The sequence below is a fragment of the Triticum dicoccoides genome, chromosome 2A (assembly GCF_002162155.2).
Source record: "Triticum dicoccoides isolate Atlit2015 ecotype Zavitan chromosome 2A, WEW_v2.0, whole genome shotgun sequence".
Classification (NCBI taxonomy): Eukaryota; Viridiplantae; Streptophyta; class Magnoliopsida; order Poales; family Poaceae; genus Triticum; species Triticum dicoccoides.
In genome coordinates, this window is record NC_041382.1 from 726,169,950 (window position 1) to 726,188,763 (window position 18,814).

At 48.0% G+C, this 18,814-nt stretch overlaps 2 protein-coding genes across 2 annotated transcripts; both read left to right on the plus strand.

The window, feature by feature from the left end:
* Nucleotides 1–11,162: 11,162 nt before the first annotated feature.
* Nucleotides 11,163–13,602, plus strand: LOC119352092 (beta-fructofuranosidase, insoluble isoenzyme 7-like). Its single transcript, XM_037618828.1, has 5 exons — nt 11,163–11,379; nt 11,488–11,496; nt 11,667–12,538; nt 12,618–13,115; nt 13,197–13,602. The coding sequence occupies exons 1-5, from the start codon at nt 11,211–11,213 to the stop codon at nt 13,425–13,427; spliced, it is 1,779 nt and encodes a 592-aa protein (XP_037474725.1). The 5' UTR covers nt 11,163–11,210; the 3' UTR covers nt 13,428–13,602.
* Nucleotides 13,603–16,200: 2,598 nt separating this feature from the next.
* Nucleotides 16,201–18,599, plus strand: LOC119356676 (beta-fructofuranosidase, insoluble isoenzyme 7-like). Its single transcript, XM_037623657.1, has 5 exons — nt 16,201–16,334; nt 16,484–16,492; nt 16,589–17,876; nt 17,998–18,094; nt 18,205–18,599. Exons 1-5 carry the CDS (start codon nt 16,262–16,264, stop codon nt 18,397–18,399), a joined length of 1,662 nt encoding a protein of 553 aa, XP_037479554.1. The 5' UTR covers nt 16,201–16,261; the 3' UTR covers nt 18,400–18,599.
* The last annotated feature ends 215 nt before the right edge of the window (nt 18,600–18,814 follow it).

Genomic DNA, 18,814 nt, shown 5'->3' on the forward strand with positions numbered 1-18,814 from the left:
TTTGGGGGTACGTAGGTATATATAGGAGGAAGGAGTACGTCGGTGGAGCAACAGGGGGCCCACGAGGGCGGAGGGCGCGCCTTGGGGGGGGGGGTAGGCGCGCCCCTACCTCGTGGCCTCCTCTTTTGTGTCTTGACGTAGGGTCCGAGTCTCCTGGGTCTTGTTCATTGAGAAAATCACGTTCCCGAAGGTTTCATTCTGTTTGGACTCCGTTTGATATTCCTTTTCTTCGAAACCCTAAAACAGGCAAAAAACAGCAATTCTAGGCTGGGCCTCCGGTTAATAGGTTAGTCCCAAAAATAATATAAAAGTGAATAATAAAGCGCAATAATGTCCAAAACAGTAGATAATATCGCATGGAACAATCAAAAATTATAGATACGTTGGAGACGTATCACAGGTCCATCTCATGAAATGTCATAATTCTTTCTCCCTGATTTTTTTCTGGAAATATGTGATTTTATAGCGTCTGTTTCAGGGTCTGCGGGGCCACCTGGTGGGGACAACCCACCTGGGCGTGCCCTGGTGGGTTGTGCCCACCCAGGTGCCCCCCTCCGGTGGTTCTCGGCTCCGGAAATTATCTTTATTCATATAAAAATTCCTCACAAAGTTTCGTTCCAATCCGAGTACTTTTATTTCTGCACAAAAACAACACCATGGTAGTTCTGCTGAAAACAGCATCAGTCCGGGTTAGTTTCATTCAAATCTTGCAAATTAGAGTCCAAAACAAGAGGAAAAGCGTTAGGAAAAGTAGATACGACGGAGACGTATCATGCCCCAAGATTTCTACCGGGGAAAGTAGAACGAAAACGTGCATCAACCCTATGTATAGATTACCCCAATGTCACCTCGGGAATCCGCGAGTTGAGTGCCAAAACACATATCAAGTGAATCAATATAATACCCCATTGTCACCATGGGTATTCATATGCAAGACATATATCAAGTGCTCTCAAATTCATAAAAGTATTCAATCTGATAAAACGAAATCTCAAAGGGAAAACTCAATTCATCACCAGAAGATAGAAAGGGGAAAACACCATATGATAAAACTATATTAACAAAGACCGTGATACATCAAGATCGTGCCATCTCAAGAACACGAGAGAGAGAGAGAGAGAGAGAGAGAGAGAGAGAGAGAGAGAGAGATTAAACACATAGCTAATGGTACAAACCCTCAGCCCCGAGGGTGGACTACTCCCTCCTCATCATGGAGACCATGGGGATGATGAAGATGGCCTCCGGTGATAATTTCCCCCTCCGGCAGGGTGCCGGAACGGGGTCTAGATTGTTTTTTCGTGGCTACAAAGGCTTGCGCCGGAGGAACTTCTGATCTAGGGTTATTTCTGATGGTTTCTCAATTTATAGGATTTTTTGGCGTTGGTTTCACGCTAAGATGGGCCTTGAGGTGAGCACAACCCGTCGGGGCATGTCAGGCCTCTCTGGCGCGCCGTGGTGGGTTGTGCCCTCCTCGTGGCTCTTCTGGCCCTCCAACGAAGCTTTGTGCGTCTCTTTTGTTCCAAAAAAATCGTCAAAACATTTCAGCTCATTTGGAGAACTTTCATTTCTGCACAAAAAAACAACACAACGGTAGTTCTACTGAAAACAACGTCAGTTCAGGTTAGTTCCATGCAAATCATACCAAAACCATATAAAATTATTGTAAACATGGCATGAATACTTCATGAATTATAGATACATCGGAGACGTATCACACTCAAGTTGGATGACTCATAAATAGATTTTAGGAGGCACGAAAGGCCCTCTACTAAAATCAGGAATATATATATATATATGGTGAGACTGGATCTCCCTATCAAATTCCACATGACGGTTTGAACTCTTGAAGCTTTTTGCCATTGAACAAAACAGAAAGTGTAACTAATTTCACCATTCTCATGACAATATTCACTCAATGATCTATAAACCCAAGCTTCAACATTATTGCTTGTAGATAATCCCACTCCACCCCATCATATGCCTTCATCATGTCTAGCTTTAGGGCACAACTTCTATTTTTCTCTGCAGTATTCCCTCTCATGAAGTACAAACATTAATAAGCAGTGATTATATTAATGAGTCTACTTGGGATAAAAGCAGACTGTTCCTCTGATATAATATCTGGCAAAACAATCTTTAGCCTTTCTGATACAACCAAAGTACTAGAAAAGTTGAAAAAACATAAACTGAAAACAAGCAACAGGCTAAAGCCCAAACAAGTTACAGTTGTGGAAACCTATGCACACCAAGTTAACCCGCGAGAGCTATGTCTTGCATTCAGCGAGACATATTGATCTCTTGCTGAAGCGTCTAGCGTTATCTGGCCAGCCCACTAGCGATCTTTTTTGGAAAATTGAGTAAAAAAAGAGAGCACTGGGGGATCAAACCTGGGACCTCCTAGTTGCTTCGTCGCATTGATAGCCACTTAGCCAACATCGAATTTGTGTTAAATAACTTAGGTGCAACCTTCTAGAAGCAAGAGAGCCGGGTTTACACTAGTTTTCTAGTTTTTTTCTTTTCTTTCTCCATTTTCTTTTGTTTTATTTGGTTTTCTTTGGGTTTTTTTTTCTTAACTTTGTTTCTTTTTTTCTTCTCTTTTCTTGTTTTTTTTATTCTTTTTAAATTTGCTTCTTCGGTTTTATTTTTCATTTCATTTTTGTTTATTTTGTTTCTCTTTCAGTTTTCATTTTTTATTTTTCTTTGCTTATTTTGGTTTTCCATTCTAAATTTTTGTATATGTCAACAACATTTTTCTAATACATGTTTAACATTTCTCCAATACAAATTTAACATTTTTAATACATAGTCAGCAATTTTTCTATACACATTTTTATTGTTTTTCAAATTCTTGATTAACATTTTTCAAATACAAGATTAATTTTTTTTAATGAATAGTCAAAAAATTTATACACACTTTAAACATTTTTCAAATGCTTGATTAACATTTTTTAAATACAAGACTAACATTTTTCTAATACATGGTCAACATTTTTTCTATGCACATTTAACATTTATCAAATGCTTTATCAAGATTTTTCCAAATGCAAGATCAATATTTTTTTTGAATGGATGCTCAACACTTTTTCTATGCACATTTAAAAATTTTCAAATGATTGATTAACATATTTTAAATATTGTTCAACATTTTTTCAAATGCTTGATTAACATTTTTATAATGATACAAAATTTCATTATTTTTAATGCATGGCCATTATTTTTTCTATACGCATTTAACATTTTCACAATGCTTGATTTACATTTTTTAAATACTTGTTCGGGATTTTTTTCAAACGCTTGATTAATATTTTTATATGCATGATCCAAAGATTTCATCATTTTTGCATTTTCAAATGCATGATTAACAAATTTCAAAACATTATGTAAAGTATATTTTTGTAATATATATGTTTATAATATTTGAAAGTGTAAACAAAAATAAAAAATGGAATAAAAAGATAAAAATGTGAAAAACCCCAGAAAAGAAAACAAGGCAATGTATTACTGCGAACTGGGCCAACCCATATGATCGTGCGCCTTAGGAGTCGCTTGAGTTAACTTGCTTCACGCTAGAAGACTCTCATAGTTATAGAGCTAGGTAAAACCAAGCTCTCACATTCACCAGAGCTTCTAGGGCGTTGGATCTACTTTGGCAAGCGATACAGAGTGTCCATCTCGGCCTCAAGCGACCCCAACCGTTGGATATTTGGCAGATCAACATGAGCCGTCATATGTTTTTACAGAGGGTAACAGTGGGTAATTTGGTGGTTTTATTGGGGGTAGAATCGGCATTACACCGATGTCACATATAAGGGTAGCAGCGCCTACAACAAACCCTGTCACTGCATTTCCGTGTCTCTCCCTTCCTCCCCTCCGCTCCTCCGCCGCCCCTCCCATTAACGATCGTCCCCACCCTACCTCTTCTCCTCTGAAGACCAAAAAAGAGTGACATAGATATAGTAGTGACAAAAGCACTGCAACGGCAGGAAAACAATTTTCAGCCAAATAGCTGCCATGCCAACCGAAAATGCTCTTGTGGCAACAGTTTCAAAACTGGTGCCATGGCTGCCCTTTTTGCTGTCGTGGTAGAACTTTGTAACACCCCTGGTGTCATGGTACAGTAACCCCCTGTTAATGATGCCACGTAACCATGCTTTACTGAGCTAGCTATCACTTGATCAACTCTGAAGTCAAATTCCAATTAAATTCTCAAGTCAAATTTATTGTTTCTGCAACTTTAAAAAAATTGTTGGTTAGGTTGAAAATAATTACTAAGTAATTGTCATGTAGAAACCGATATTATTTGAAGTATTAAATTGCCCCTAACCTTTTTAAAACAGTGTCAAAACAACAACTTTTAACCCCTTTTCTATTTAAAGGAAATTTAAATGGTTTCCAACCAGCCTCAACCTTTTTGAGCCAACTCAGTATATTGCCAAGTAATTATGTGTCAAATTTCATCTTTTAAAAAAATCATTTAGTATCACAAAATAATGCAAAACAGGAGCAAAGGCAAACAGTAAAGTAAACTGAAAAAAAGGGAAACCTATCACTATGCCTCTGGGCCTTAAGGTAGTAGTTTTGGCCCAACCCACCCCCAATCCTCTCTTACCAGCTACAGGAGCAGCCAGGGCAGCCGTGGCGCCATCTCCATGGCCGGCGCCGCACGCGTCGAGCATCCCCGGCTCCCCTGCCCTATATAGCTGCGCCGAGCCCTCCCCACTTGCCCTCGCGCTCCCCCTCCTCCTCTCCCCCTCTCGCTACACCCCCTCCTCCAGATCCAACCGCGTCCGACGCCGTCGTCGCCAGGGTTGCCCTCGCCGGCATGGCTACCCTCCTCCCCGATGCCTAAGGACATGTCCCTCCGCCCCGCCGTGGTCTGCTTCGTCGCCTGGATCCACGAGACCAAGATGGAGAGCCCCACATCGCGGGGATCGAGCTCTCCTTCCTCCTTCGGACGTCGCCGTTCGTCAACGACTCCGGCGCTGTCGATCCTCCCCGAGCCCGCCTTTGCACCCCTACGGGATCCCAGTGAGCCGCCCGTCCAATCCCTCTGTCCCTCCCCTTCGTTTGCATGCCGTAGGCCGCCATCACCGTCGTGCTCGAACTCTCGCGTACGCGTACATGCGTGCAGCTGCTGCGCTGCTTTGCTTGCGACGCTGCTGCTGCTGTGGCCCGCGCCTGCCGCTGCCGCCCAGTCCTCGCGCCGGCCGCGCCCGAGCCACCCCCGCACTTGCTCGGCTGCTGCTGATGCTTTGCTGCTGTTGCGTCCTCGCTGCTCGCCCCTGATGGCACTGTGTGCTGCCGCCTGCTCGCCCACGGCCGTGCCTGCTGCTGTCGGCCAGCCTCACCGCGCCCATTGAGCCGCACCCCGCGCCCGCCCGAGTATGGCCTCGCCTGCCGTTGCGGCTGCCGCGCCCGCCCGCGTATGGCGCCCGAGCCATGCCACTGCCCACGCTGCTCGCTGCTCGCTGCTCTATTGTACTACTACTACCTACTGTAGCTGCTACTAGTTAGCTTTTGGATTTCTACGTTGACTAAGCCCCTAAACAGCCCCTAAACTCAGGCTAAACAACTACTAACAGGACTAAAAAAATTATGGGGAGGTAGTACACTTGACAATGCTCAAATGTTTCCATTGGACCAAATCCTTTTAGTGCATAGATTAAATTCGATGAAAATCACAAAATGCTATCTTTTGTTAGCAGAAAACAGAGCTATGTGTGGGTGAGTGTGTGTTCTGCATAGTGTGTGTGCGTACAGTTGGCCATGGCCGTGTGCTCCTGTGTGTGTATGTGTGCATCATGCGGGTGGCCGGTTGGGCTATGCCCATTAGTGGCCGGCCCTAGCTTAGATTAGTACTACTAGGTTTATTAGTACTACTAGGTTTAATTAGTGTTAAGTTAGTCTAGTAGTAGATGACATGTAAGCCCTTTTAAATAAGTTAGATTTGTTTAATTGTTTAGGTAAATAGTCTATGACATGTGGGCCACACCTGCCCTTTGACTAGTCAAAATTAACTTAGTCAATTCGGTTTAAGTTAAATATAATAATCCCAAGAATTCAATTAAACTTTGAAAAATCATTATAAAATAAACCGCAGTTTGGATGAAAAAACTTTGTACATGAAAGTTGCTCAGAACGACGAGACGAACCCGGATACGCAGCTCGTTCGTCCGCCACGCATTCCTAGCATAGCGAACACGTAACTTTTCCCCTCCGGTTCATCTGTCCGAAAACGCAAAACACCGGGGATACTTTCCCGGATGTTTTCCCCCTTCACCGGTATCACCTCCTACCGCGTTAGGTCACATCCGGCACATCTTATTGCCATGTTATGCTTTGTGGTGCTATGTTTGCTTTATATTTACTGTTTCTTCCCCATCTTCTCTCCGGTAGACCCTGAGACCGATGCTGCCCTTGTGATCGATTACGTCGACGACGACCCCTCCTTGCCAGAGCAACCAGGCAAGCAAACCCCCCTTGAGCATTTTGATATCGCCCATTTCTTTCCCTTTCATGCTTGCATTAGAACTGCTACTGTTTTCTGTATGATCCTATTCTGATGCATAGCCTGTTGTTTTTACCTGCTTTCATACCTTACCTGCTTATCCTAAACTGCTTAGGATAGGATGGTTAGTGATCCATCAGTGACCCTCACCTTGTCCCAGTTGCCCCGCTTTATGTTCGATGACTCGATCAACGTGATCGACGCCCAGGCCCCGACACCGCACATCACCCCCCCCCCCTTAGTTGTACGACTCTGCAGAGTTACCATCGAGCATCGAGGGTGGAACCTCTTACATCACTCCTGATGAGATCTCCATAGTGTAGCTTTACGGTCGAGGTCATCGAGGGTGATTTCCTCCTTAACCACTTCCGTTACGGCTCTATCGTGCAACCCATCAAATGTGAACCTCGAGGGTGGATCCTCTTACGTTCACCTTGATGACAACATCGAGTGGAATTCAACGGGGGTGATTCCTCGGGTTTTCCCCTTGGTGTTAGACACACAATTACTATGGTTACTATGACTTTGCACTGAACCATGTGACTAAAGACGGGTTGACCCTGAGTGGTACCCGCGCGAGCTTAATTGCGAGTGATGTGGAGTCGGGTTGACCTGGAAGGTGCCCGTGAGATACTTACGAGGCGTGGCCGGGCATTCTTAGCCCTTGCCGCAAGTACTCGAGACGGGGCGACGGGGTCACATCGATCGTGAGTCTCTGCTCGTTACCGCGCGTTCCTAATCCACTACGATTTGGATATTTGATCTGAGGGGCCTCTGGCCTATACGCACTAACCATCTACGCGGGGACAGTTATGAGCACTCGACGTCGTGGTATCAACCGAAGCCTTCGTGACGTCAGCGACTGAGCGGCGCGCGCCGGATTGGACCGTAAGCCTGCTCTTGTATTAAGGGGGCTAGTTCTGCTTCCGGCCGCGTTCGCAACGTGCAGGTGTGCAAAGGGCGATGGGCCCAGACCCCTGCGCCATAGGATTTAGACCGGCGTGCTAACCTCTCTGTTGTGGCTAGGTAGGGCTGCGACGTGTTGATCTTCCGAGGCCGGGCATGACCCAGGAAAGTGTGTCCGGCCGGAGTTAATCGAGCGTGGTGGGTAAGTTGGTGCACCCCTGCAGGGAAGAAAACAACTATCGATAGCCTGTCCTACGGTAACGGACACTTGGAGTTGTATCCCGATCGATACAACTAGAACTGGATACTTTGGATGAGTACTGGAGATGAGACTTGGATATGAGATGATGACTGGATAGTATGCCTCTGGGATTGCTTTCTCGTAGGGAGTCGAGAAAGGATCTCTGGCCGAGGTTGATAACATGTCTACTACTTTACTTTATACTACACTACTTCCTCCTGTTGCTGCAAGATGGTGGTTTCCAGAAGATGCTAGTCTTCGATAGGACTAGGCCTTCTCTCTATTCTGGCATTCTGCAGTTTAGTCCACAGATACAACCCATTCGCTTGATACAGATGCATACTTAGTTTAGATCTGAAGTAAGTCTTGTGAATACTTTGGATGAGTACTCACGGTTGCTTTGCTACTTCTTTTTCCCCATACCTGATTGTTGCGACCAGATGACTGATCCCAGAAGCCAGATGACGCCACCGATGACTACTACTACCCGGAGGATGCCTACTACTACGTGAAGACCACTGACGATTTGGAATAGTTAGGAGGCTCCCAGGCAGAAGGCTTTGCCTTTTCGATCGTTGTTGCTTTTTTGTGCTAGCCTTCTTAAGGCAATCTTGTCTAACTTATGTCTGTACTCAGATATTGTTGCTTCCGCTGACTCTTGTGTCTTCGAGCTTATGTATTCGAGCCCTCGAGGCCCCTGGCTTGTAATATAAAGCTTGTATTATTTTCATTTGTGTCTAGAGTTGTGTTGTGATATCTTCCCATGAGTCCTTGATCTTGATCGTACACATTTGCGTGTATGATTAGTGTACGATTGAATCGAGGGCGTCTTTGTGCCTAGCCCGTTCCTTTAGCTTTTCATCCTCGTCTTCGCGTACAACTTTTGCTTGGGGTTCATGATTTCCTCTCAACTAGGAAGGTGTTAGGCCCTTAAGTGCAAGGATTTGCAGCAAACAACAGTTTCCCTTAAGTGTCGAGGTTTATCGAATCTATGAGATCTACAAGATTCCAACTAGTGATGAGTACCTTCAGACACAAAACCAAACATCATTGTGTTCCCAACTTAACTAGTGATGTTGTCAATCTCACTGGCCTTGCTAGTTACATAGAAATTAAAAGCACAAGTGTATGAAAGATTTGATTGCAACATAAAATTAAAAGAAAACATAAATTGTGATTGAAAATTTACAGGAAGAATATGGAACGGGATCCGTAGGTTCACTAGTGGTTTCTCTCCAAAAAGATAGCAACGATTTAATGAACAAATTACAGCTGGCAGCAATTAAATTGTAATATTTATGAGTTGAATAATTAGCACATGAGCATCATGTCCTAATATCTATAGACCACCATCCAACTGCATCTATAGCTAATACTCAACCCAAGACCGCTATCCAGCATGCATCTCAAAGTATTAAGTAAAACATAGTATTGCATTAAGTAAAATAGAGTATTGCATTAAGTAGTGACATGAAGTCGATGATATATTGTCCTCACCCTGTGTTCAAATGACAACTACACAATCATCATTTTATCCCTAGCGGCAACAACACAAGGCAAGCCTTTTTCCAGTTTCTGTAACTATTATCATACACAACTCCCTCTTGGAGATCCAACCCTTAACATGGCCAGAGAAACAAGAATAGAAATAAGAATTATGCTAAAAAGAATTTAAGAATAAACTGATTATAAAGTGATAATTCATCATATCCCAACAAACAGACCATAAAAATTACAGGAGATGGATCACAATATGACAACTAACATAATCTTTGTAGGTTTTGAATTAGGAAAGAGTAACTACAAAAAGTGAAACAGTAATGTATCATTGTGAAACTGTAAGGTTCTCCCTGCCTAGCCCCAATCACAATAGTGTGTCTAGCATTACCGGTGGGCATGAGTATGTGTGTCTCCAGCGAATCTGTCCTTGGTGGATTTGCTTGGATCTGGTCGTAGTCCGTCTACGTTTGTCTTTCTTCAGCTTGGATCTTTCCGATCTACGCTACTCTTCATCAGCGGCGGTTGCTGTTCCGGTGCGCTGGTCCTATGGGGCCTTAGCACGACGACTTTCCGACTGTCTACTACAACAAGTTTTGCCCGGCTCCGGCAAGGGAGGGGCGATGACGGCGGCGCGCCTTCGACTCGCTTCAGTGCTTGTAGTTGTCGCTAGGCGGTCTATGGATCTGGATGTAATTTTTATTATTTCCAGTGTTCGTTGTACTGTCATGATTGAAGTGAATAGATCGGAAGTTTTCTCGCAAAAAGAGAAAGTGATTATTTGGACATGTGCAGTAGTTTATTTAAAAAGAGTGAAATGTGTTATTTGAGAAATATGTTTTTCAATAAGCTAATGGAAAGTGAAATGTAGGTTCTGAATTGTGAAATAGTAACTAAAGAAGGTGAAATTGTGATGTATCATTGTGAAACTGATTATTTCAAAATGTAAAATATACATTTGAATTTAATCATGGTTGGGAAGTATTCAAGATTGATCTCATTTTAAAGGTTTTGGCGCAAGGAGTTCAAATAAAAAAATAAAAAAAGAATATATGGTTCAAAATATGAATGTTTTACATTAGCCAAGGTGAAAGAAATAGTTGAATTTATTGCGTGGGAGAAGAGAGAGGGTGGTTCTGCCATATTACTGTCATGCATGTATGTGAAGTACAATGGTGAGGCCAGAGCTGCCGAAGAGAAAACAAAAATATAAGGTGGAAAATCAAGCAAAGAAGTGCAATACAAAAATACTCGGTCCACATAGTGCTAGATGGCAGTTCCCTATTGGAGGCCTCCTTGCCGATACCTAGGGTCATCGAGTAATTTTCCGCTTTGGAAGCCCATATGCACCAGGAGAGGGGAAATACACTTTGGTTCCTGGTTGTAGATACATCCTATATGAAAACAAATTTAAAAAAGTCAAAATAGTTCAGAACTTTTTTAGAATAAACTTGACTTTCTTTTGCACTAATATATAAATTTTCAGAAAAAGCTAACCTTGACATGAGGGCAAAAAGACAAATTTGTTGTTAAAAGAAGTCAAAGGTGGATTTTCTTTTGTGGATTTTTTCTCACAAATACAATGAAAGATCAAGTTTATTTCAAATGTATATTCAGAATTTTTTTGACATTTTGTTTAATTACACCCAGGAACTCGCGTCCCCGGGAGAGGCCTAACTTGGCCTGACAAAAATAATAGTGGTTTCCCGGAGTACTTTTGAAGGTCAAAGTCTCTGATAACCCGGTGTCCGATTTGTCGTTTGGGCGGTGGCATTATGAGAAAAACAAGCTCCAGATCAGATCTTGAAATCAGAAGTAAGAAAACAAAACTGCAGGTGAGTAGAATAAGATCCTACAGCCTCGGTTCCATGAGCACCCGAGGCATATTTACACATAGGAAATTGCCTTTCGTACTAACAATGACCGCAGAGAACATGGCAGCGAGTCCTAAACTAGCATTAAACCTGGAGACCTGGAGACTTGAGGGGCTACTAATCTTGAGCCCGAAGCAGAGCACCCGGCAGAGGAAGCAGCTCTTGGTCTCGTCCAACGGTGGCCATGGCTGTGCTCTCTCTCGCCGCGTGCGTCGCCTCCTTCCATCTCCTCCTCCTCCTCTTCTCTTCGTCTTCCTCTCTCCGGGTAGCCCCCGAAGCGGCGGAGAGCTCGGGATCGGCGCGCCATGGCCGGACCGCCTACCACTTCCAGCCCGCCAAGAACTGGCAGAACGGTACGAATTAACGCTTTTAATTTGCTGCATTGTTGCTAGACCCAATCTGATCACTGTGTATGTCCGATCGTGGTGGAATTGCTGCTGCTTCGTGGTGGTGCCGAGCAGATCCGAATGGTACGCTCTGTTTCTTCCTTGTTCCTTCTCTGCATTCTGCTGAATTAGTAGGTGACTGAATTTTCATCTGGTGTCAAGTCTTCCAGCCAGCGTGCTGTGAGCGTGCTTGTAGTGGACATTAATGACGTCCCGAATGGAACTGACGGTTGTTTTCTTTGTTGCGCCGGCAGGGCCAATGTACCACAACGGCGTGTACCACTTGTTCTACCAGTACAACCCGCACGGCGCCACCTGGGGCGTCGGCAACCTCTCCTGGGGCCACTCCGTCTCCGGCGACCTCGTGAACTGGGCCGCCCTCGACGCCGCGCTCGAGCCGACCTCGCCGTTCGACGCCAACGGCTGCTGGTCCGGCTCCGCCACCATCCTCCCCGGCGGCGTCCCGGCCATCCTATACACCGGCATCCGCGCCGACGGCGAGCAGGTCCAGAACGTGGCCTTCCCCAAGAACGCGTCCGACCCGCTCCTCCGCGAGTGGGTGAAGCCGAGCTACAACCCCGTCATCCCGCTCCCCGCTGACGTCCCTGCGGATTTCTTCCGCGACCCTTCCACGGCGTGGCTCGGCCGCGACGGTCTGTGGCGCCTCGCCGTCTCGGCCAAGGTCGGTAACGCCGTGGGGTCTACGCTCATCTACCGAAGCAAGGACTTCCGGCTGTGGGAGCGGAATGCCGCGCCGCTGCAAGAGTCACGCGCCGCCGGCATGGTGGAGTGCCCGGACCTGTTCCCCGTGGCGGAGCCCGGCGCGGAGGAGGGGCTCGACCACGCGCCGAGGACCGGCACCGGGGTGAAGCACGTGCTGAAGCTGAGCGCGACGGACACGTTCCAGGACTACTACGCGGTCGGGCGTTACAACGACACGACGGACACCTTTGTACCGGAAGACGACGGCGACGACTGCCAGAGCTGGCGCCGCCTCGACTACGGCCACATCTACGCGTCCAAGTCCTTCTTCGACGCGCGCAAGAACCGGCGCGTGCTCTGGTCATGGGCCAACGAGACCGACAGCCAGGCCGACGACGTCGCCAAGGGTTGGTCCGGCGTCCAGGTCCTTCGCCACCGCCATCCTCCAACCAAATTTTGTCCATTATCACGCTGACATGCTTTCCCTATCTCCTACGCTGCAGATCTTCCCACGGAAAGTTTGGCTGGACAACGACGGGAAGCAGCTGAGGCAATGGCCAATCGAGGAGATCGAGACGCTGAGGAGCAGAAAGGCCGGGCTGCTGGGAACGGTGGTGAACTCCGGCGGCGTGAACGAGATCGTCGGCGTCCCGGGCACGCAGGCGGACGTGGAGGTGATCTTCGAGATCCCGGCCCTGGAGGGCGCCGAGAGGTTCGAGCCCAACTGGCTGCTGGATCCGCAGAGGCTGTGCGGGGAGAAGGGCGCGTCCGTGCAGGGCGGGGTCGGCCCGTTCGGGCTGCTCCTCATGGCCTCCGGCGACATGCAGGAGCACACCGCCGTCTTCTTCAGGGTGTTCAGGCACCATGACAAGTACAAGGTCCTCATGTGCACCGACCTGAGCAGGTCGACTACGAGAGCCAGGGTGTACAAGCCGCCGTACGGGGCTTTCGTGGAGATGGACATCGAGGAGCACGGGAGAATCATATCACTCAGAACACTGGTGAGTTCATTGTCCTCCACTTTGTCATGTGAATGAACTGGAAAATGAAATCAAGTGACGAGCTGCGATTTGAACAAACAGGTCGACCACTCGGTGGTGGAGAGCTTCGGCGGTGGAGGCCGGACGTGCATCACGGCGAGGGTGTACCCGGAGCACGCCGAGAACGGCGACAGCCACCTGTACGTGTTCAACAACGGGACAGGTGCGGTGAAAGTGGCCAAGCTCGACGCGTACGAGCTGGCGACGGCGACCGTGAACGTTGTGGACGACGGGTTGATTCAGCCGAGCTCCATGCGCAGAGGCGAAGCGTAGTAGGTGGGGAGCTGCCCGGTCAAACGACGGGTTAATTCGTGTCTTGGCATGTGTTTTCTTTTCTCTCATGTCAAATTTCGGCAGGCTTAGAGCATCTACCGGCGGCCTCAAACCGGTCTTAAACTTTGGGAGGGCTGCCCGGTCACTCACTGGTAACAAAAACCCGATTCATTCATACGCCTCAAACCAGTCTTAAACGTCTGGGCTGTTCGGCGCCTTTCATATCCAGTCCAAATATAGACGGATATGCAGCGGTCCGGGCGCGTCCGACACGTCAGCCTGGTCCACCGCCGTCCCCACTGTGTCTCCATAAAAACCTCAATCCGACATGCGCCAGCGGCTGCTCCGACTCCGACCTCGATGTACATAAGGTAGACACGGGAAACGCTGGCGCGCAGCTCCGCTAGGGTTGTGCAGTCCGTGACACCCCTCCGTCGTCTACCTCCCACGTCGGCCGCTGACTGGGGAAATTTTCTGATTTTTTGTGTTGGTGTTGAAAAATTCCTGCCACATCTAGCACCAGCACGCGCATGTGGCAGGGACGTCAATTACATGGGCCAGACTGATCACTTGCACAAAAAAGTTCACGAATTGACAATTCAAATCATGAAATTGAAAAATGTTCATTGATTTTAAAAAGTTTGCGTATTTGACAAAAGAAGTTCACAAATTTGACAATCATGAATCTGTTACAAGTTTGTGAAATTAAAAACATTCATTCATTTGAAAAAAGTCCACAAATTCAAGGAAATGTTCACGAATTTAAGCAAATGAAAAAGAAAATAGAAAAAGAGAGTAAATTGCACAAAACCACCACTTTAAAGGTTAGGTTTGCGAAAAACATTACAATACATTTTTTGCAGAAAACACCACATCTACGGTAATCTTTTTGCAAAAAACACTGATCGACGGATTAGTCTCGTTTGAGCGCGTTTATGACAAATGGGACTCGTTTCTGCTTATGTGGCATAACGTTTCGTGCCAATGGGTTTTGATCTAAATTTACAAACTAGTCCCTAGAATTTTATGTATACACCCATGAATCAAAATGCAAAATCGCAATTAGCCCCCCACGTGCATAAAACCAATAGCACGGGGGCCATGGGCTCTCGTCGCTGGCTGGGGCGGCGCCCATGGGGGCTTGGGGCAGCTGAGGGAGCTCGCCGGCGTCGAGGTCTAGCACCTCCTCTTCTCTCTAATTGGTGTTGGGGCGAGCCCAATTTGGATCTTGGCGGCGACCAGGATGAGCTCCAGCATGTGCACATTGTCCCGTTGTAGTTGTAGTCGGGGCGCCCGCCGAAGGGCTACGCCGGCGGCCGGGAACCAGGCACTTCTTGTTGCACTGCCAAAGTTGGTCTGCCCTTGGGCCCGCTGCATCGGGGCACCCGCGATGGGCCACGCTGGCGGTCGAGGAACCGAGCACGGATGGTGTCGCCGCCGCCGAAGGGCCTTGGGCACCGGTTGCAGGGCTGCGCCTTGTGCTCCGGCTGCAGGTCGAGCCGGATGTTGCCGGATCCGGCGTGGGGTGCGGAGGTGGAAGCGGATGTCATCGGGGTCCGGCGTGGGGCGCAGCGGTGGAGCCGGTGAGCCTGTGGCGGCGCGGTGAGAGGGCATGGCAGCATGGGTGAAGAACGTTGGGGTGTTTTTGCTTTAAACACCAACTAACAGTAAAACGGCATGCCACATCAGCGAAGAGCGGGTCCCATTTGTCATAAACGCACTCAAACGAGACTAATATGCCGATCAGTGTTTTTTGCAAAAAAATTACCGTAAACATGATGTTTTCTGTAAAAAAAATGTATTATGATGTTTTTCGCAAATCTAGTCTTTAAAGTGATGGTTTTGTGCAATTTACTCTAGAAAAAAAAGAAGAGATAAAAAACAAATAAAACCGAAGAAAAAAAAGCAAAAAACTGGACCGAGAAGATGCACAACAAAAAGATGAAAGAAGTAGTTAGGCATAACAAGTGAGCTGAGCTGTCCCAATTAGTAAAGTGAGTGGAAGTAAATCAAGAAGTTGGGAGTTCAACTAGCACCTACTCCCTCCGTTCCTAAATATAAATCTTTTTAAACATTTCAAATGGACTACAATATACGGATGTATGTAGACATATTTTAGAGTATGGATTCACTTATTTTGCTCTGTATGTAGTCACTTGTTAAAATGTCTAAAAAGACTTATATTTAGGAACGGAGGGAGTACTTTTAAAAGATTATTAAAAAAGAAAAAGAAAAATAGGACAGGCCCAAGATGGAGGGGGTGTGCGCCGACGGGCTGATGAATCGGCTGTATACGTCTACGTACAGCAAATATGTGTCACATGCGAAGGTGGGGTATACCTTATGGTGACCATACTGTTTTTATACGGTCTTTATACGGTTTGCGAGGGGTGTATCGAAGCAAGGTTCTTCTTTGTATTCCAATGACGTTTTCTGCTTGATGCTGCATTGAACATACAAGAGCTTATACAGAAATAAGCAGGGGTCAGAATACAGAGGATGGCGGGTTGTTGTATTAGTAAACAACTTGCTCAACTACTCCTGATCTCATCTCATCAGCAGGGCTCATTAGTCCTCATCCTAGTCACCTAGTACGTGGTAAGCACAGCTCGCACAAATCTAAAAGACTAAAAACATCGTTAAAGTCTTAATTTGACATCTACTGCCATTCGCAAATTACATTTTAAAACTACATTATTGCCCACATGGTGGCAAGTCTTATTGACTTGCATTAAACTTGAAGACTTGGAAGGCTATCAGAAGTCATCTGCAATTTGCACAAAAACCCAATCAGAGCAGTGACAGCTCTCTCTTCCTCTTCTCCGATTGTGACCATGAATGGAGCTCAGAACCTGAACCATGGCCGAACCGCCTACCACTTCCAGCCTGCCAAGTGCTGGCAAAATGGTACGCACTTCAAATTTGCGCTTTCGCGCGCTGTTATCTGATCAATCCACATGATTTTGTAAGTAATTTTCACTACATTTTTGTTGATCCCCGTCTGCGATCCCTGAATTTGGACGATCACGCCACGACGGATCGATGAAAACTTGCAGACCCCAATGGTACGTGCTAATCAGCCACTTAAACTTGGTTAGTGCAAGATTAATGATAGACCATGAGCTAGTTAGAGTGACAGTTACTTTCCGTTGCACGTGCAGGCCCAATGTACCACAACGGCATGTACCACTTCTTCTACCAGTACAACCCTCGCGGCCCGACCTGGGGCGACGGCAAGCTGTCATGGGGCCACTCCGTCTCCGGCGATCTCGTGAACTGGGCCGACGTTGGCAATGCGTTGGACCCTACCTCCCCGTTCGACGTCAACGGCTGCTGGTCGGGCTCCGCCACCGTCCTCCCCGGCGGCCGCCCGGCGATCCTCTACACCGGCATGGACGACGCCAACAAGGCGCAGGTGCAGAACGTGGCCTTCGCCAAGAACCCATCGGACCCGCTCCTCCGCGAGTGGGAGAAGCCCAGCTGCAACCCGGTCATCCCCATGCCGGAGGACGTCACTGGCAACAACTTCCGCGATCCCACGGAGGCGTGGCGTGGCCGCGACGGCCTATGGAGGGTCGCCGTCGCCGCTGAGGTCGCCGGCGTGGGCTCCTTGCTCGTGTACCGGAGCGCGGACTTCCTCCATTGGGAGCGCAATGCTGGCGCGCCTCTGCATGCCGCCAGCTCGCGCGACGGGGACGGCCCCGCCGTGCTGGAGTGCCCGGACCTGTTCCCGATGGCGGCACCCGGCGCGATGGAGGGGCTCGACGTGTCGGCGAGCCGCGCCGGGGTGCTGCACGTGCTCAAGCTCAGCGACTTCGCCAAGGAGGACCACTACATGGTCGGGCGGTACGACGACGAGAAGGACACCTTCACGCCGGCAGAGCCCGAGTGCGGCGGCGACTGCGCCAACTGGCGCCGGCTCGACCACGGCCACCTGTACGCGTCCAAGTCCTTCTACGACGCCCGCAAGAAGCGGCGCGTGCTGTGGGCGTGGGTGGACGAGACCGACGGCGGCGGCGAAGGCAGAGGGTGGGCCGGCATCCAGGCGTTCCCGAGGGCGATGTGGCTGGACACCGACGGGAAGCGGCTGGTGCAGTGGCCAGTCGAAGAGATCGAGACACTGAGGAGGAAGCGGGTCGGTCTGCAGTGGGCGACGGAGGTGGAGGCCGGCGGCAGGAAGGAGATCGCCGGCATCGTGAGCTCGCAGGCGGACGTGCAGGCGGTCTTCGAGATCCCGAACCTGGAGGAGGCGGAGACGCTGGACCCGAAGTGGCTGCAGGATCCCAAGGGGCTGTGCGCCGAGAAGGGCGCGTCCGTGCCGGGCGCAGTCGGGCCGTTCGGGCTCCTCGTCATGGCCTCCGGCGACCTGAAGGAGCACACCGCCATCTTCTTCAGGGTGTTCAAGCACCTTGACACGTACAAGGTTCTCATGTGCACCGACCTCACGAAGTACGTATCCTTGACATCTGCTTCAAGAAAACAAAACATGACAGTTTGTGAATCTATCTAGAAAGAAAAGGCATGTAAATTTCTGAACATCTTTTTGCAAACATGGACAATGCATGCGCAGGTCATCTACGAGAGCAGAAGGGGTAAAAATCCCGTCCTACGGGGCATTTCTGGACGTGGACGTGGAGAAGGACAAGAGCCTGTCGCTCAGAACACTGGTGAGTTCAGTCCATTTGCCTTGAAAACTAGTATAGGCCGGGCATACGCACACAAACAACATGGTACCAAGCAGACCGATATCATTAACACACGCCGTGTATACACACAGATCGATCACACGGTGGTGGAGAGCTTCGCCGACGGCGGGAGGACGTGCATGACGGCTCGCATGTACCCGGAGCACGCGGCGACGAGCAGCAGCCGGCTGTACGCGTTCAACTACGGCGCCGGCGCCGTGAAGGTGTCCAAGCTGGAGGCCTGGGAGCTGGCCACGGCGGCTGTGAACGGTGGCGGCGTTATATAGCTCGGTTGCGACGGGCGGAAGTGGAGCGGCGCGCCTTGCGTGATAATTTGCGATGATTTATCCTATTTTTCGTAATAATGAAACAATTGGAAACATGTTGGAGTGACTAAGGATTAAGGAGAATTTAGTAAATCGAGCGTAGGATTTGATTCGAGCAAACGGTTTTGTGTTGTATCATGTGTTTATGTTACATCTCTTGTTTTAGATGCATTGTTTCTAGCGCATCTCTGTTTTTGAGATTGTTTGTGCCGCTACAGCCCTTACTGTGTGTAACTAGTGGCGGATCCAGGAATTGAAGTAACGAACATTCAATAAAAAAGTAGATACAAATGCAAGTCTAATCAACCAAAACTCATATACAAAATACTAAATGAAAAGGGCATAAGTTTTGGAGTGAAGCATAAGAAGGTCTCTA